At 37.7% G+C, this 20,760-nt stretch overlaps 2 protein-coding genes across 2 annotated transcripts; both read left to right on the forward strand.

Moving 5' to 3' along the window:
• The first annotated feature begins 6,725 nt into the window (after window positions 1-6,725).
• LOC101539392 (olfactory receptor 52H1-like) lies at window positions 6,726-7,679 on the forward strand. Its single transcript, XM_004621207.2, has one exon. It carries the CDS (start codon window positions 6,726-6,728, stop codon window positions 7,677-7,679), a length of 954 nt encoding a protein of 317 aa, XP_004621264.2.
• Window positions 7,680-19,775: 12,096 nt separating this feature from the next.
• On the forward strand, window positions 19,776-20,726 carry LOC101539116 (olfactory receptor 52H1-like). The gene has a single exon (XM_004621206.2). It carries the CDS (start codon window positions 19,776-19,778, stop codon window positions 20,724-20,726), a length of 951 nt encoding a protein of 316 aa, XP_004621263.1.
• Window positions 20,727-20,760: the final 34 nt, after the last annotated feature.

Raw genomic sequence — 20,760 nt, forward strand, 5'->3', positions numbered from 1 at the left:
TTTCATAATTTATAAATCCAATGGAAAGCTCCTCAGTTTATAGATAAAAGTCCACATTATAAGAAGTATTATTTTTAATTACACAAAATTTATTAATTCAGTCTAACATTTATTATTATTATTAATATTATTATTCATTATTTTTAAGTGTTCTTACGTATTATTTTCCCTACTTATCACAGGTTATATTAATCTGATCATATTTTACATTTTTTGTTTTGGGGGGCCACAACTAGTACTACTCAGGTGTGTACTCAGACAGTACTCTTGACTCTCCATTCACAGATCATTCCTGGCAGGACTCAGGGGACCATATGTAGCTCAGAGGATTGAACTTGGGTTGGTTTCATCCAAGACATCTCTTTACTCAATGCTCTATTACACAAATCCTGAAATATTTTTCTTCAATTATATTCTCTGAAAGTATTTTAACTACAGTTGAGTCATATGTTATAAAGTTAATATGTTTAATTAACACTTGAGGAGATTAATATGTATTTACCTAGCAGATTTGAACTTATTTATTTATTTATTTATTTGCTTTTTGGGTCACGCCTGGCAATGCACAGGGGTTACTCCTGGCTTTTTACTCAGGAATTACTCCTGGCGATGCTTGGGGGACCATATGGGATGCTAGGAATCAAACCTGGGCCGACTGCATGTAAGGCAAATGCCCTACCAGCTGTACTATCACTCCAGCCCTGATATGAATTTATTTAGCTTATAAACATACAGTGACTTATTAGATATTCAAAGTCAGTAGTAGGTTTATGCAGTTTTAGGTTTGCCTGATTTTAAATATTTTTCTTTATTTAATTTTATTTTTTGAATTTATCAGGGTGATCGAACTTTATTATTGAGTTGCTCCCCAGTCAACTGTTCACAATCTCACAAACTTAATTTATCCAGCATGAGCTGGAAAACCACTATTTTCCTCCATTAAAAAGCCCTTCAATATTTTTCTTTCCTCATAGTAAATAATAATAGTACAAACATTACTTCCAAAACCTGTGTGTTTTCAATAAAGAATTTATGAATATTAAAATATTATTTTAAATGCTTTGTTCAATGCTGTTAACTTTCAATGGTTCCTATCTTCCATCTCTATCCAGTTTAAATAACTTTCTTCAGTCACTGACAAAGTTTATTTTAAAACTCAAATTCAACTTGAATTTAAATGTTCCTTCTACATACATAGAAGAATACAACTTTATTTATTCAGTTATTTTGCTTGGGGGCCACATATGGTGGTGCTCAGGTGGCTTACTCTTAGCTCTGTACTCAAGGATCACACCTGGCAGGCTCAGGAGACCAGATGGGGTGCCAGAGATCAAGACCTGGGTTGTCCACATATGAGGCAAAATCCTTAATATCTGTCTTATTTCTTTGGGCCCCAAAGAATAGAACTTTTATCATATTTCAGAAATCTAAATAATATTATTACTGTGTTTGGGGGAACTTACACAAAAGATCTCACAAGATAAATGCCAATGTTAAGAAAGATAGCACTTGCCTAGTTAAGTTAAATGCATAAATAGTCTACTGAATATGGTTCTTGTGTCTTCTGTTTATTTCTTGACAATTGATATTTAGGTTTCAGTTGAAATTATTTTCTCAGAGTTAGAGATATAGAAAAGCAGGTAATGCAGTTACCTACAAGCAGCTGAACTGAGTACAATTCCCTGCAACATAGACGGCTCCAACAATTTTCAAAATATATGCACTTGCTTACACCAATTTTTATTTCTATTACTACTGACAATTATTATTACTTTTGCTTTTTCTGTCACACCCACCTATGCTCAGGGATTCCTCCTACCTCTGTACTCAGGGATCATTTCTGATGGGCTTGTGGGTGCTGGGATTGAACCTGTTAGGATCTTGAGAAGCAAGTGGTTACCCAATGTACTTCCGGCTCCACCAACTTTTATTTTTATAAAATGAGAGAACACTGAATATTATAAAAGGAAAAGAAAACACCATGTCTATTACTACTGTGTATGTGTGAGTGGTGTGGAAATGAACTAAAATAAGTAGACATAAAATGTAAATGAATGAAAGTAAATGACAAGCTCTACATTTTTTAATATTTAAGTATTTCTCTAAATTTTTAAGTATTTAAGTATTTATTCTCCACAAGGAGCAGGAAGGCAAAATTTTTTTTTCTTTTTGGGTGACACCCAGGGATGCACAGGGGTTACTCCTGGGCCACATGCAAGGCAAACGCCCTACCCGCTGTGCTATTGCTCTAGCCTCAGGAAGGCAAATTTGATGAAGAACCAATTGTTAAAGAAATTATAGATAAGAATTTTCCAGATTTTTAGAAATCAGGTCTCCCAAGGGATTGTCAAGAGTCCCTGGATCCCTTTCAGTGATTCTAGGCCAACCATCTTGTGTATCAACGTGAAGGCCTGAAGACTCAAAGCTGCGTGGTACTGTGGTGCTAAGGTTTACCCACAGTGGGTGGGAGTCAGTGACCTGAGAATATACCTGGGATGCTCTGGGGACCATCTGGTGCCAGTGATCAATTCACTGTCAGCTATATGTAAGGCATATAACTTTGTTCTCTCTGTCCCCTTGCTGGGATTCTAACTTACACTTAGAACCGTATATGTTTATTCAAGAGTGATATGCTGATGATTCTTTATAGAACTCTCTTCCAGATATTTAGACAAAAAAAATAGAACCTACACAAGAAGAATTCTGTTGATGGCGAGCAGAAGAGACATGGTAGATCTTACTGAAACCAGAGTTTCTATATAAAACTACTGAGCAAGTTAGGTCATGACCCTGCAATTAATGAGATAACTCTGGATCTATAAGTAATGAGAAACCACTAACATGAGCAATGTAAACGTCTAAGCTGGCAAAATATTAACCTGGTTGATCACTCTTCCACTTTCTAAACAGTCGACTGGGACCTGAGTTGCATAGGTCTTTCTGGCTCAGAGGCCCTCTGCTACAACTTGTCTTTAGTCTCTGGAGAAATCAAGAGAAGAACATTTAAACCGTCGCTTCAGTGTCCTGTGTTTGTTCTTCCCAATATGAATATGAATCTATATATGTCTCTTAGTCTGTCCTTAGTGACGCTGGGCCAGCTTCTTTCTTTCTTTGGTATTTTCCTGATTGCTGTGTCTGCACTCTCAGGTTCTTGAATGCACCTTCAAAATGCTAACTGAACAAAGACCTTCAAGGTAGGAGCCTGTGATGTGGTAAAGAAGAAGCTTTATAAAAGGCAAAACCAGAAAGGAGCAAAGCCTATGAGATATAGAGGTGATAGAGAGGTGAGAGAAGGTGGGCAAAATGTGGGCTGCAGTAAATGAGACGTTCAATGATAGGAACTGTGAATATAGTTTGAAAGTATATTGATATTCATGGTGTGAATATGAGTATTGTGTAAATGAGGGGTCTCTATTATTTAAGCCTCTCTCATTGCTCTCTGCAAAATATTTGTAGGATACTATAGGGAATAAGTGGGGAAATTACTGGTAATATTTATAATTTTATGGCAATGGCAGGAAAAACTGATTCTTGATTCCAAGATTATAGTTAAAGCTTCTCTTCATTGATTTTCACTGTAATAATTTTACATTAAACACTTTTATTTTATTTATTTATTTTTTAAATTTTATTTATTTATTTATTTATTTTTAATTCTTTTATTGATTCACCATGTGGAAAGTTACAAAGCTTTCAGGTTTAAGTCTCAGTTATACAATGCTCAAACACCCATCCCTTCACCAGTGCACATATTCCATCACCAAGCATTAAAGACTTTTAAGATGAGACAGACCTTATTGTTCTTTAAGTAGCCATATGATTTTTATGAAGTACCAAACATCCTACTTCTTCATACTTGGAATTATATGTTTATTTCCCTGCCCCTCCTTGGAGTAGGGAATAATGCTGCACAATATCTTCCTTTAGTTACTCAATGAGAAAAGTGCCTTTAGATAATGAATCTAAGTAGAGGTTCTGGTGAAAGATAATGGCATGCAGCATGGAGCAATCAATGCATTAATAGATATAAGTGAATGGAATAGAGTGATGTATAGAAGTTGAATGCCCTAATAAGGGAATTGTTTGAAGCATTAATTAGCTGACTGCAAGTGAAGGAGATATGAATAAGTTTATATTAAGTCTAGTACTTAAAAAAACTGATTTTGATATAGTATAATTAATTGTATTGGAAAACATTTTGGCAAAACTTGTTGGGGAAATGGAAAGAGAAATGTGGTGTTTTGGGACATGCTAAGTTGGATGCACCTCAATGCTTTCTATGTGAAATGACTACGCATAAGATGACTAATAACTATATAATTCCAAAGCCATAATTAAGAAATATATTCATTACATATATTCCAGTATATTTATATGTATAAATTTAAATATTTATACTTATATAAAGTTGTCCAGTGTATGATTAAAATTAGCATACAAGGATGACTCACTGTAAAGCTCCAACATTCAAGTGCCTATAAATATATCTCTAATTATGTGAGAAAGAATAGAGTATTATGTCACTATACAGAAGAATTATGTTTTAATAAAGTCTTAAATGGATGAGTTCTTGAATAGATTAGTCAGTGATAAATGCCCTTAAAAATGTTTATTGAACATGGCATGTGCTACTTCTACTGCATGTGCTACTTATATGTGAGAGAAGGATCTCATTTCTAAGACTCTGACATAGGAATGATAAAGAATGTATTCTTTTTTATTGCATAGAGGCATCATTTAGTTTTATTATTGGATCTTTAAATGTTTGAAACTTTCTTAAACACCATAATGCAGTAATTTCAGATATTCAGTATTTCCACAACAATCCCACTCCCAGTGTGACCTTCCCTCCATCAATGTCCCAACCCCCCACGCTCCCATGGTTTCCCTCTTAGCGGATACCACATAATTTTTTATATTGTTTTTGAACACATATCTCACAATGCTACTACTAGAGTCATTTTCTGATGATATACTGAGCCTTCTACTTTACTGTTTTCATTCATTGAGTTTCATGGGAGTTTACACAATTTAACCATCTAATTTTCTGTGCTCCTTCTGGCCTATCAGTACTGTGAAATTTAGAGATGTTGATCCAGGAGCTATGTAATTGGAATCATTTAGCAGCTTTAGATTAGTCATGGAATTGGGCCATTTATATGCAAGAGAATGTCAAATGTGGGTGGGGGACTGGGCCTTCCGGGACTCAGCCCACCCCCATTACTAGAAGGTTCCAGAGATCTCATCCTGGAGACCAGGTCTATCTGGATGACTCAGTTGCTGCATTTCTCTAAAAACATCCAACTTGGAAAAACCTTTAAGAATCTGCTTTGACAAAAGAGATAGACATTGCTTTTAGAAAAGCACATGTATCCTGTTTGCATGAGTGATCTTCACTACAGAATTAATGGAGCTAGAATGAATTGTGTCTCTAATCATTTTTTGTGTGTGTCTCTAATCTTGAGACAAAATTAAAAAGAAAATGTGTAATATACCTTGACGTTTGAGACTTACTTCTGAATGTCATGTTATCTTGCAGTTGTTATTAAAGGTTTAAAATACCTAAAACTAAAAATTTATTTCAAAATATCAAATAAAGTACTTTTTTTTCAAAAAACTTTTTGCTTGACACCTTGTGATGCATACAGTTACTCCTGGCTCTATTCTCAGAAATTATTCATGAATGGGCTCAAGGGACTATCTGGGATGCTGGGGACCAAACCAGGTCAGTCGAATGCAGGCAAATGCCCTATCCACTTTACTCTAACACCAGCCCCCACAATCATTACATTTAAAAAAAAATTCCATTATACTATGCAGCTGTTAGAAAAAAGGAGGTCAAGAATTTTGTAGTTAAGTGGATGGGCATGAAAAGTTTCATGCTGAGTGAAATGAGTCAGAAAGAGAGAGACAGACATAGTAAGATTGCACTCATCTATGGTATATAGAATAACAGAGTGGGAGACTATCACCCAAGAACTGTAGAAATAAGTACCAGGAGGTTGACTCCATGGCTTCGAGGCTGGCCTCACGTTCCGGGGAAAGGTCAACTCAGAGAAGCGATCACCAACTACATTGTAGTCGAAGGCCATGTGGGGGAAGGGAGTTGCGGGCTGAATGAGGGCTAGAGACTGAGCACAGCGGCCACTGAACACCTTTATTGCAAACCACAACAGCTAATTAGAGAGAACAGAAGGGAATGCCTTGCCACAGTGGCAGGGTGGGGTGGGGGGGAGATGGGATTGGGGAGGGTGGGAGGGATGCTGGGTTTACGGGTGGTGGAGAATGGGCACTGGTGAAGGGATGGGTTCCCGAACTTTGTATGAGGGAAGTATAAGCACAAAAGTGTATAAATCTGTAACTGTACCCTCACGGTGATTCTCTAATTAAAAATAAATAAAATTTAAAAAAAAAAAGGAAAAAAAGAACAAACAAGCAAAAAAAAAATTCCATTGATATAGATTATTAAATTTTTGTCTCGATTACTGATAGCTGGACTGAACGCAATACATTTGCAAGTTTGGTATTTCTGGGAAAAAATTTCAATGTGATCACATTTTGTCAGAATACCATTAAAAAAGGGGGGTAGTTTCTGATTTTCCAAAGTTGAAAAGAATTTATGCTGAAGAAGGAGTAAAGGCTGAGTCTTTAAGATATTGCTAATAATGAACAATGAATTTTTTAATTTTTATTTTTAGTGAATGATTTCTCTCTAACAGAAGACCATGATGGCAATCTTCAACTTGAGCAGCTACAATCCAGAAGCCTTCATCCTACTGGGAATCCCAGGGCTGGAGCACTTTCACATCTGGATCAGCATTCCATTCTTCATTATCTACCTTGTGGCTCTCCTGGGCAATGGTGCCCTTATCTATCTTATCTCCACAGAGCGTAGTCTGCACGAGCCCATGTTCTTTTTTCTCTCCATCCTGGCTGCTACAGATCTCGTCATGTCTAATACATGTGTACCCAAAGCTATGAGCATCTACTGGCGGGGTCCCCAGAAAATTACCTTTCCTGGATGCCTAACTCAGATGTTTTTTCTTCACTGTAGCTTTTTTGTAGAGTCTGCCATCCTTCTGGCCATGGCGTTTGATCGCTATGTTGCCATTTGCTTCCCTCTCAGGTATACCACTATTCTAACACACCAGATGATTACTAAGATTGTAGTAGGCATTGTCAGCAGGAGCTTTGCTATCATCTTCCCATGTGTGTTTCTATTAAAGAGACTGCCTTACTGCCGCACTCTCACCATCCCCCATACCTACTGTGAGCACATAGGTGTTGCCCGACTCTCCTGTGCAGACATCTCCGTCAACATCTGGTATGGATTTGCAGTGCCTCTAATGACTGTTGTCTCAGACATGATCCTTATTGGTGTCTCCTACTGTCTCATTCTTCATGCCATCTTTAACCTTCCATCCCAGGATGCCCGCCAGAAAGCCCTCAGCACTTGTGGTTCCCATGTTTGTGTCATTCTCATATTTTATACTCCTTGCCTGTTTTCTGTCCTTTCCCACCGTTTTGGTCACAATATTCCTCTCTCCTTCCACATTATGGTTGCCAACCTCTACGTAGTTATCCCTCCTGCGCTCAATCCAATTATCTATGGGGTAAAGACCAAGCAGATTCGGGAAAAATTCATTCACATCTTCTTCTTTAAAGAATCCAATGAGTAAAACTTACAGTGTGGAAAGGAAAAGATAGAGGTGATCATATTGATTTTAGAATTTATTTTATTGTATAATATCTACAATGGTGACTTAAGTCTACATGAACTCCTAGAATTTACTTCTACATGAAGTTGTAACTCCATGATATGGATTAAATATTTAGATATAAAGTTAAGTGACAAAAACTTCTATTAACATTTATTTTTTTCAATAGATTGTTCAGAGGGAAATACCATATTATTTTGAGATAGATAGCCAAGACTAATGGGATAGCAAGGTAAGAATATAAAACAAAATCAAATGCTATTTTTTTTAAATTTATTGAATCACCGTGATAACAGTTACAAAGCTTTCGGGTTTAAGTCTCGGTCATACACCCATCCCTTCACATTTTCCACCACCAAGAACCACAGTAAACCCTTGTCCCACACCTCTCCCTGCCTGTGTGATAGATGATTTCCACTTTACTCTCTCTACTTTGATTATATTCATGATTTCAGCAAAAGATCCATATTATTTGGAAATTTTCCCCAACAATCAGACCTGCCAAAAAGGCATCATTAGATAATTTGTTTTCTATTGCTGATTATGAAGAGCAAATGATGTCGTGGCTGCATGATTTTCGAATTGTGATATTTTAGTAATTAAGTCTGGAGGGATTTTTGCCAAAAGCTGCTGGTTTCCAAGATTGGTTTGTGTGCCTCTGGGATCATGGCTGTTAAGAAGCTTGATAAGTTGTTGGAGGAACCCTTTGTGGGCGGTGACTCGGGGTCTTGTTGGGACGGGGGCAATAGTATTTTCTTGATAAGCTTTATAGCTATATAAATGTCTAAGAGTTTGGGATTCTTTTATTGAACAGATGAGAGCTGGTAAAAGTAACAAGAAAATAATTTCTTATTTAAGAGAAACTCAGGGAGCAGGAATAATCCTGGAGTATTTCTGGATGTGCCCTCTCCCCACAAAAAAAAAAAAAAAGAAAGAAAGAAAAGAAAAACACAACCAAGAACCAACAAGCAAATGAATCACTCATGGTCCAGTAACAGACTCAGAAATAGAGTATATGTGTCACATGTGAGTCCTTAACTCCTTTACCAACATTACAAAGGCAAGAAAAGAAAAGATTTCCTTAGAGAATGAATAATATCTAGAAGTTTTTTTTTTAACTTTAAAAGCATTGATAGCTATCAAAATCAGTTGGTGACCTGATAAATGCAAACTTACGCTCTCCTAATTCAATGAGTTTTTCTATATTCTCTAGAAGACCATTAGGAGGTTTAACAAGAAATCCTGGATTCTTGGTGAAATTTGCTAGTTCTGGAAGTAACATAGCTCTCCCCAAATTCCACATAAAATGCTTGTTGTCTGGTACATTTACTAATCCTCTTATGTTCCACAAATCGAAAGCCCCCTTTATCAAAATTACCTATTTTCTCTAATTATTGTGGCCTTTGAAGAATTTTGGTTTCAGGTATAAAATTATTTCTGCATGCTATTTTGTAAATTTAATTTTTATAGAAACCAAACTTAGGGGCTGCAGTAAAGTACATAGGGCAACCTGATTTATCCCTGGTACTGCGTATGGCTCCCAGAATTATCACCAGGAGTGATCTATGAGCACAGAGCTAGGAGTTAGCCCTCAGCATCACTGTCCAACCACTCCAACCACCAAAAAGGAAAATGAAATTTTAATTGTTAGAGGAGGTGCTTCTATTTTTCAAAAGTATCCAGGCATTGTATTCTATCTTCAGTCATTATTCACAGTATAAATTTGTTATTACAACATCAAGTGTTGGGATCTACTTCTACTTCATTTGAGTTGGGCTAGATATACAATTCTTGACAATTTGGTGAATTATAATTCTGAAATATTTTTTATTAGGCCATACAAAATTTCATATTTTTTATCTGATATTGTTATCATCTCTCTTGGAATCCCACATGGAGACATGATGTCTGAGTATTTGCTGTAATATTAATATTCTAGTGGGATATCATGGGTGTTCCAAGGATCATTTCTTTATTGTCAAACTAAAATTGGTTGCATGCAAGACAAGTACCTTAATCCTTATACTGTATCTCCAACATTATATAAATTTTTTGCATATTTCCCAGAGACCATAACTTAAAATTATACAGGAAGTAATCTGGATGATATTTAGGGTATATTTGTATGTAACGTACTAAATCTTAAAAAATAACAAAGAAAACCTTTTTAAGAGATATCTATTTAGAGGCCCTCATTACTTATTTGTTTCACCACACTTTTTCCAGAAAAAGTGTTCAGTTCCTCCTGGAAATCTACCTTCTTTCAGATGTCAAGCAGAAACTGCCGACTAAATGCACCTGAGGTGTCTACTGCCTCTTGAATCAGTCAGTGGATCTTAGTGGATGGTATTCCCATCTTTGGGAAACATTTGGACAGATGTTAATGAAATCTGCTGGAGTAAAAAGAACAGAATCTGTCAAAAATAAGAGGCTGTGAATTTAATCTTATTGTATAAAAAATTAGAAGCATGCTCAGTCATTTCTCTTTGAGAAGCAAAGAATTAATATCTGAAGAATATCCAGAGCCATGGGGACTTTTCCCAGAAATCAAATTGAGGTTCTAATTTAAAAACCTATATAGCATGAGATTGAGTCCACTGAAATATCCAGGTATCTGGGACTTGAAACTGAAATCTGCAGGCTTCCAGAGTCAGGAATGGGCTCTGCTTTTTTATCTCCCTGTGCTTCAGATTTCCAGGCATTCACGACCATGAACCACCACTGGGAGCTATTTAAGGGCATTAATGGCCATGAACCAGGCTCACAAATGAATCTCAAAAGAGAGCAGCATGCTGCAGAGATTCTTCTGGACCCCCAAATTACCATCCAGTTAAAAAAAAATTGACCCCTGTTCCAGCACCCTGTTCCAAATCCATGAAAAATCTGTAGTGGTCCAGAAGCACAAGACCACTTATGTAACAGTTCATACAATTATGCCACTGATATACCAAGAGTAGCACACCACATTTATTGTGGTGCAAGGTAGAAGATAACCAATATTGAAAAAATATATATACATATATGTACATGTACATGTACATATATTAGCACACAAAACTCAAACTCTAACCTCACTTAATAATTTCTAATTCAGGGCCTTAATGATTCCAAGATGAGATACAACACTTTCCTCTAAGGAAATTTTTTAGATAATTTTTAGTCAATTATTTATAACAAGCAATACAAAATAAATTATTTAGCATCTGCCTCTGCGGTAGCCTTGGACGGTGGTGGGAAAACTTGAAATAAAGCTGGTAGGAAGGTGTAATGGTGGTGGGATTGATGTTGAAATATTTAATGTAATCAAATACTGTGAACAACTCTTTGAAAATAAAAAAATAGTAAAAAAAAAGAAAAAAGACAGGTGATATGATTTATGGCTATATTTTAGAAACAAATAATAGTGGACTAGTGGAAACATGGTGAATCTCCATTGTAATTGATACAAATGTTTCACAATTATCTGTCTACTACCATTTTCATTTGTTCGCTGCGTGAATAGCAGATTTCTTAATCAATTTTTAACTTCACAGGTTATCAAGTCATAGAAACTGCATTTAAGGAGTCTGAATTTTGTACTCAAAAACCTAAACCACAGAAATCAATTCACAATTGTTGTGATTCGGAGGCTGAGATCTTAGATTTAGAACTAATTGCAAAATGAAATGACTTTTATAATTAAATTATGAATTAATCTATGTACACCTCTATTATAATGAATTTCTTAGAGACCAAACTTATGCCCTCTTGCATTTTGCATTCTAACATATTATAAAATATGTTGTATATTTTATAACTTTATAATACTTTTATATACTCTATAATACTTGTGTTCACAGTAGAGAATTCATACACAATCAAACTTCATCAAATGTTTTTTTTCAATGCCTTTAACTGTCAACTGCTTTTTTCCCCTTCTCTAACTTAGATTCTATATTACATTCCTTAAGACATTGACTCCTTTACTCTAAACTCAATTTGTATGAACAGAAATATCTCTCCTTCATATCAGTAGACAGATTTAATTGAATCATAATGCAATACAGTTATAAAGTTGTTGATGATTGAGTTTCATCATACAATATTCCACCACCCATATCTTTATCAGTATATATTTTTCACCATCGGTGTCCCCAGTTTTCTTCCCTCCATCAATCCCCCAGCCATATTCACTGACAGGTTATCATGTATGTCCCTTTACCTCCTCTCAGCACTCAGTTCTTGTCCAGAGTGAAGATTTCTAGCTATCATTGTCATAGTGGTCCTCCTCTGTCCTAATTGCTTTCTTCCTGTCCTCACCACTGGAGGCAAGTTTCCAGGCATGGCCTACAGTTTCACTATCGCTGGATATTAGTGTCATACTCTGTGTTTTTCCTTTTTTTGTATCCCACAGATGAGTGCAATACGTCTATATCTGTCTTTTTCCCTCTGACTCATTTTGCTTAACATGATACTCTCCATGTTCATCTATTTATTAAAAAAAATTGGTGACATGATTTTCCAGGTGGCTGTATACTATTCCATTTTGCAGATGTATCCTAGGTTCTTTATCCAGTGATCTGTTCTCAGGTACTCGGTTGCTTCCAGATTCTGGCTATTGTAAATAATGGTTCAATAAACATAAGCTTGCAGTTGGCTTTTCTGCCTTGTGTTGTGGGCCCTCCAGAATATTGAGGTCATGAGGAAGCTCAATTTCTAGCTTTTTGAGAAAAACTCATATTGTTTTCTAAAGATTGGGCCAGTTGGCATTCCCACCAACAGTGAATGAGGGTCCCTTTACGACGAGACTAGGACCCTGCTAGGAATAGGAAAGACTAATCTGGCCTGAGCACTGTAGTTTGAGGTCGAGATTGCCCCAGGAAAGCAATTGTATAAGCTTAATGCATCTCTTATTGTGTCCATACAAAACAATTAATATTATGTATGCTTATATGCTTGTTGGACCAGGAGAGGAGAAACACACTCATGGACTCAGTCCTGTCCTAGAAGCAGCATGTTCAGGGGATCCTGAGGGAAAGAACTTCAACCCTGTTGATTGTGACCACACCTATGTGTAAGCCCCAACCCCCTCATGCTGGGGGGATTTAACTAGGCTGGAAGATTGGGTGGGGGAGGGGGAATCCAGAGAGAGATTGAGAGTCGGGAGAGAAGCAGAGAGAGAGAATGAAATAAATGACAACTAATCGATCAACTGGCTTGACCCTCATTTCCTCTGCCATCTGCCCATGGCCTGGCTGAGCAAGCGGCCTGGGACCAAACCCCCCGAAACCCGTGGGCAGCCAACGGGGAGGGCCACCGGGGCTCTCCCTGGCCGAGTGGTTTGGCAGATATTTTTTACAAAGGTGGTCTTTATTATAAATTCCTTATTCACTTTCCAGCATGTACTGGAAAATCACTATTTACTGCCAGGTAACTGCCCTTCAATTTTTGTCTTTCCTCATAGCAAATAATAATAGCACAACATTACTTCCAAAGCCTATGTTCAATAAAGAATTTATGCATGTTCAAGTGTTAATATAAACACTTTATTCAATGCTGTTAATTCTAAATGGTTCCTTTCATCCATCTCTAGCTAGCTTAAATAAATTTCTTAGGTCACTGGCAAAGTTTATTCTAAACTCAATTCTATATTTTGAATTTAATAACTTGAATTTAAATGTCCCTTATAAACATAGAAGGATAGATCTTTATTGTATATATATATTTTTAACTTTTTAATTAAATTTTATTGAATTGCCGTGTGGAGGGTTACATAGTTCTCAGGATTATGTCAATTATACAATACTCAAACACCCTTCCCTTCACCAGTGCCCCTATTCCATCACCAACCACCCCAGTATACCTCGCCCCCCCCCCCCGTCCCCGCCCTTGTAATTGATAAGTTTCACTTAGTTTACACTTTATCTTGGTTACATTCTGTTTCAACACATTACTCGCTATTGTTGCTAGGGTTTCAAGCAAGTCCCATTCTTTGTTACATAACTTTTCTATTTTTTATTTTTTTCCCCCCTCGACCTGAGCCACCGAGTTCACGCCTGTTTAGTATTCACCACGCTGCCTGACAAAGGAAAAAAAAAAAACGGAAAAGATGGTTATTTCCTGTCATTAGCCAGTGTGGGGCTCTGGCTTAGTTGATAGTCTAGTAGAAAGTCTGCAGTTTCTGGAACCAAAAGTAGTGTGCTGGTATCGGCCCCGGCTCAAGATTTCACCAGCATCCCGCTGTTCCATGTACATAATACTTTATTCTCTTCTAACCCATTCCCATGCCACCAGGTCCGTGTCAACTTAATGGACATCATACTATGGTCAACGCCACGCCACGTTTCTTCCCGAGAAAGAAGGATATTTCTTCTCAGCTGGCGTGGGTACATGGCTTAGTTCAATCTAGAGAGATGGCTACCACTTTGGTTGCCTTCAATATTTCAACAAAAAACTTACTATTCTTGTTAGGGTTTTCCACCAAAGTCCGACCCGTTAAAAGGGAACCATTTCATATTGCTGATGATTAGATGACATTAGGCCGCGCGGTTTTGGGTTTCTGTATAAAGTCCAGGGAAAATTCTGCCTGAAATTCTATCACTACAATTTTTTACCCTTTTATGGTGCTCATAAGATGGGAAAACCTAGAGAAATACCGGGCCCCCGAACGGGCGGAAGTGGGAGAGCTCCCTTGTCCTCCTCAGTCATACTGGGGCTGCGGGCGCGGCGAAGTGGGGAAGCCCACGTGGCTGCACTCTCTTTAAGTGTCCGAAGTGGGCGGAGACCGGTACTTCCCTGCCCTCAATCTCCCGCCAGCCGCGCCGCGCATTTGGGTGCGTCTCTCCATTTTGTGCTCAGAGAAGTGGGGTGGAGGCTGTGCTGTGCCCAGGAGAGGTTGAGGGAGAGAGAGAGAGAGAGATTAGAAAAAAAAAAAAGAGAAACGCCGGGCCCCCGCATGGGGGGCCTGGCGGAAACGCTCAAATCACATACTGCAGGTTGCTGGCGGGCTGCTGGTGTCCAAAGCAGCTCCCTTGTCTTCCTCAGTCATACTGGGGCTGCAGACGCGGCGAAGTGGTATTGATATATTTTTTTTCGTTTGGAGGCCATACCCTGTGGTGCTCAGGTGGCTTACTCTTCACTTCGAAATCACCGATCAATCCTGGAAGACTCAAGGGACTTGATGGGGTGCCAGATATTAAGACCTAGATTTTGTCCATGTAGCACTGTAGCACTGTTGTTCAGTCCTGTTGTTCATTGATTTGCTCGAGCAGGCACCAGTAATGTCTCCATTGTGAGACTCGTTGTTACTGTTTTTGGCATATAGAATACGCCACGGGTAGCTTGCCAGGCTCTGCCGTGTGGGCAAGATACTGTCGGTAGCTTGCTGGGATCTCTGAGAGGGATGAAGGAATCAAACCTGGGTGAGCTGCGTGCAAGGCAAACACCTTACCTGCTGTGCTATTGCTCCATGTACAGAGCAAAATCCTTATGCACTGTCCTCTGTTGGACCCCAAAGAATAGAAATTTTATCATATTTCAGATTTAAATAATATTATGACCGAGTTTTGGGGAACTTGCACAAAAGATCTCATGAGATTAATGCCACCATTAATAAAAATAGTGCTTGCCTTTTAAAATCAAATGCGTGCATATTCTACTGAATATTATTCTTGTGTCTTCTGTTTATTGCTTACTTAACAATTAATATTAGGCTTTATTATTGCTGTCACTGCCATTCCGTTGCACATTGATTTGCTTGAGCAGGCACCAGTGACGTCTCCATTGTGAGACTTGTTACTGTTTTTGGCATATCGAATACACCATGGGTAGCTTGCCAAGCTCTGCCGTGAGGGCGAGATACTCTCGGTACCTTGCTGGGCTCTCCAGAAGTATAATTTTCAGAATCAGAGAGATAGCACTGCAAGCAATGCAGTCACCTTACAAATAGCAGAACTGGGTTCAGTTCTGCAGCAACACACAAGTTCCAACTATTTACATGAAATATACATTTGCTTACACCAACTTATTATTATTAATATTATTATTGCTTGTTCTGTCACACTCACCTATGCTCAGGGCTTCTTCCTACCTCTGCACGCAAGGATCATTCCTGGTGGCTTTGGGTGCCCTTACTGGATGCAGGAATTGAGCCTGATAAGCCCTTGTTTTGTGCCTTACCCACTGTGCTGTCTCTCTGACCTCACCAAGTTTTATTTTTATAAAATTAAAGACCGCTGAGTATTATAAAAAGAAAGGAGTGCATCGCATCTATTATTCCTGCTGTGTGTGAGTGGTGTGCAAATGAACTAAAATAAGTAGACATAAAATGCAAATAAATGGAAATTAAAAGCCACACTCTAATTTTTTTAAGTATTTAAACATTCCTTCTTTATAAGAGATAGGAAGGCAAATTTGGTGAAGAACCAATTATTAAAGAAATCAGAGATAAGAATTTCCCAGATTTTAGAAATCAGGCCTCCCAAGAGGTTGTCAAGATCAAGAGTTTCTGGGTCCCTTTCAGTGACTCTAGACCAACCATCTGTGCATCACTGTGAAGCCCTGAAGATACAGAGCTCCTGGGTATTATGGTGGTTTACCCACAATGGATGGGAGTCAGTGACCTCAGAATATACCTGGGATGCTCTGGGGACCATCTGGTGCCAGTGATCAATGATCAATTCACTGTCAGCTATATGTAAGGTATGTACAATTGTTCTCTCTAGCCCCTCTCCAGGATTCTAATATACACGTAGAACCATGTATGTTTGTTCAAGAGGGAAATGCTGATGATTTTCTATAGAACATTGTTTCAGATATTTAGACAACAGGAAACAGAACCCACACAAGAAGCATTCCGTTGATGCTAGCAGGAGAGACATGGTAGATCTTACTGAAACGAGTTTCTCTACAAAATTGCTGAGCAAGTTAGGTCATGACCCTGCAATTAATGAGATAACTCTGGATCTATAAGTAATGAGAAACCACTAACATGAGCAATGTAAACATCTAGGCTAGCAAAATATTAACCTGGTTGATCACTTTTTCACTTTCTAAATGGTCAAGGGCCCTGGGACCTGAGTTGCTTAGGTCTTTCTGGCTCAGAGGCCCTCTGCTACAATTGGTCTCTTGTCTCTAGAGAAATCAAGAGAAGAATACTTAAACTGTCTCTTCAGTGTCCTGTTTTTGTTCTTCCCAATATCAACATGCATCTATGTACGTCTCTTAGTTTTATGTCTGTCCTTAGTGACCCTGGGCCAGCTTCTTTCTTTCTTTGGTCTTTTCCTGATTGCTGTGTCTTCACTCTCAGGTTCTTGAATGCATCCTCAAAATGCTAACTGAACAAAGACCGTCAAGGTAGGAGACTGTGATGTGGTAAAGAAGGAGCTTTATAAAAGGCAAAACCAGAAAGGAGCAGAGCCTATAAGATAGAGAGGTGATAGAGAGGTGAGTGGAAAGTGGGCAAAATGTGGGCTCCAGTAAATGAGACATTTAAGGATAAGAACTGTGAATATAGTTTGAAACTGAACTCGATGTAAATATGAACATTGTGTAAATGAGGAGTGTCTATTATTTGAGCTCTCTCATTGCTCTCTGCAAAATATTTGTAGGATACTATAGGAAACATGTAGGAAAATAACTGATAATTATAATTTTATGGCAATGGCAGGGAAAACCGATTACTGATTCCAAAATTATAGCTAAAGCTTTTCTTCATTATTTTCACTGTAATAATTTTAGATTTAGAACTTTTAAAATGAAACAAACCTATTATTCTTTAAATAGCCATATGTATTTTACAAAGTACCAAACATCCTATTTCTTCTTATTTGGAATTATATGTTTATTTCCCACACCCACTTGAAGTAGGAAATAATGCTACACAACATCCTCTTTAGCTATTCAATGATAATCAGTGTCTTTGAAAAATGAATCTAAATAGAGGTCCTGGTTAAAGATAAAGGCATGCAGTATAGAGCCGTTAATGTATTGATAGCTACAAGTGGCTGGAGTAGAGTGATGTAGAGAAGGTGAATGCCTAAGAAAAGAATTGTTCAAAGCATGAATTGGATGGTTGCACGTGAAGGAGATTTGATTAATATAATAAGTCTTCTATTTTAAGAAACTTATTATGATATACTATTCTTAGTTGTGTGGAAAACATTTTGGGAGAATTTGTTGGGGAAACAAAATGAGAAATGTGTTTTGGGACATGCAAAGTTGGATACACCTGGATGCTTTTTATGTGAAGTTACTAGGCATAAGATGACTAGTTCCAATGCCAAGAATTGAGGAATATATTCATTATATATATTTCAGAATACTTATAAAGCTGTTCAGTGTGTGATTAAAATTAGCATACATGGATGACTCACTTTTAAACTCGAACATTCATGTGGTTAGAAAGATAAGTGTTCAGTGATCTGAGAAGGAATATGAGTATTATGTCAAAACACAGAATAATTATGATTTAATTAAGTCTCAAATGGATGAGTTCTTGAATAGATTAGCCAGTGACTAATCTTAAAAATCTTAATTGAATATTACATGTTCTACTTCTAGTGTACTTTATATTATACGTTACAGGAAGGATCTCATTTCTAAGATTCCGGCATAGGAATGATAAAGAATGTATTGTTTCTTCTTTTTTTTTCCTTTTTGGGTCAAATCCAGTGATGCTCAGGGGTTACTCCTGGCTCATACACTCAGGAATTACTCCTGGCGGTGCTTGGGTGACCATATGTGATGCTGGGAATCCAACCGAGGTTGACTGCATGCAAGGCAAATGCTTTACAAGCTGTGCTATCTCAGCAGCCCCATCTTCTTTATTTATTGCATAGGGGCATCATTAGTTTACTTACTAATTTTTAAAATTTTTTAACTTTATTAAAAACCATGATTTACAAGATTTATTATAATACAGTATTTTTAGATATTCAATGTTCCCACATCAATCCCATTACCAGTGTAACTTTCCTCTCCATCAATGACCCAGCCCCCAACAAATATAATTTACTTTATATTGCTTGTTAAAACATTTCTCACAACTGTGCAACTATAGTCATTCTCTGATGATATATTGAGCCTTCTATTTCATTGTTTTTATTCATTGACCTTAATGGTCGTCGACATATTACCATCTAATTTTCTATGCTTCTTCTGGACTGTCAAGACCTTGAAATTTAGAGATATTGTTTCAGGAGCTGTGGAACTTGGATCATTTAGTACCTTGGCATGTCTTTGAGATGAGTCATGGAATTAGGTCATTTATATGCCAGAGAAAGTCAAATGTGGGTGGGTTGGTGGGCCTTCCCATAGGGTAGGGACTCAGCCCACCCCCATTCCTAGAAGGTTCCAGAGAACTCATCCTGAAGATCAGGCCAATCTGAAGGACTCAGCTGATGAATTTCTCTGAAGATATATTTGAAAATAAATCCAACTGGAAAATCTTGAAGTGTCAGCTTTGACAAAAGAGATAGACATTGCCTTTAGAGAATACCACTTGCATCCTCTTTACATGAAGAATCATTACTATGAATAGAGCTAGATGGAGTGGAAAAGAACATGGATGTTATTTTCATGTTTCCTCTCCATCTTTCAGCACTAATAGACCTAGAATTAATGTTCTAACTTTGAGACACAAATAAACTAAAAATAAAATGCATGATATGCCTTGATGTTTGAGACTGACTTGTGAATGCCATGTTTTCTCCCAGTTGTCATTAAGGGTTAAAAGTAGCTAAAAATAAAAACTTTATTCTAAGTTCTTACTTAGTATTTTGTCTGCTAAAATAATTCCATTGATATGGCTTATTAAAATTTTGCCTTGATTACTGGTAACTGGACTGAACAAAATACATTTCTAAGTTTTGTATCTCTGAGAAATACTTCAATGTGATCACATTTTGTCAGATTAAACAAAAAAAAATAAAAAAAGTGGAGTAGTTTCTCATTTTTCAAAGCTATAATGAATTTATATTGAAGGAGGATAAAAGTCTGAGTCTTTAAATTATTACTAATAATGAGCAGTGAATTCTTTAAAAAAAACTTTAGTGAATGATTTCTCTCTAACAGAAGACCATGATGGCAGTCTTCAATTTGAGCAGCTACAATCCAGAAGCCTTCATCCTACTGGGAATCCCAGGGCTGGAGCACTTTCACATCTGGATCAGCATTCCATTCTTCATTATCTACCTTGTGGCTCTCCTGGGCAATGGTGCCCTTATCTATCTTATCTCCACAGAGCGTAGTCTGCATGAGCCCATGTTCTTTTTCCTCTCCATCCTGTCTGCTACAGATCTTGTCCTGTCTAGTACAAGTGTACCCAAAGCTATGAGCGTCTACTGGCGGGGTCCCCAGAAAATTACCTTTCCTGGATGCCTCACTCAGATGTTTTTTCTCCACGGTAGCTTTGCTGTGGAATCTGCCATCCTTCTGGCCATGGCGTTTGATCGCTATGTTGCCATTTGCTTTCCTCTCAGGTACACCACTATTCTAACACACCAGATGATTACTAAGATTGTAGTAGGCATACTCAGCAGAAGCTTTGTTATCGTTTTCCCAATGGTGTTTCTATTAAAGAGACTGCCTTACTGCCGCACTCTCATCATCCCCCATACCTACTGTGAGCACATAGGTGTTGCCCGACTCTCCTGTGCAGACATCTCCATCAACATCTGGTATGGATTTGCAGTGCCTGTAATGACTATTCTCTCAGACATGATCCTTATTGGTGTTTCCTACTGTCTCATTCTTCATGCCATCTTTAACCTTCCATCCCAGGATGCCCGCCAGAAAGCCCTCAGCACTTGTGGTTCCCATGTTTGTGTCATTCTTATATTCTATACTCCTGCCCTGTTTTCTGTCCTTTCCCACCGTTTTGGTCACAATATTCCTCTCTCCTTCCACATTATGGTTGCCAACCTCTACGTAGTTATCCCTCCTGCACTCAATCCAATTATCTATGGGGTGAAGACCAAGCAGATTCGGGAAAAATTCATTCACATCTTCTTCCTTAAAGAAATCCAATGAGTAAAACGTAAAGTGTGGGGAAATAAAAGAGATG

The sequence above is a fragment of the Sorex araneus genome, chromosome 6, assembly GCF_027595985.1.
Source record: "Sorex araneus isolate mSorAra2 chromosome 6, mSorAra2.pri, whole genome shotgun sequence".
Classification (NCBI taxonomy): domain Eukaryota; kingdom Metazoa; phylum Chordata; class Mammalia; order Eulipotyphla; family Soricidae; genus Sorex; species Sorex araneus.

What these genes read in the sequence shown, in the direction of transcription:
- LOC101539116 (XM_004621206.2), top strand. Translation starts at nt 19,776, where the DNA reads ATGATGGCAGTCTTCAATTTGAGCAGCTACAATCCAGAAGCCTTCATC.
- LOC101539392 (XM_004621207.2), top strand. Translation starts at nt 6,726, where the DNA reads ATGATGGCAATCTTCAACTTGAGCAGCTACAATCCAGAAGCCTTCATC.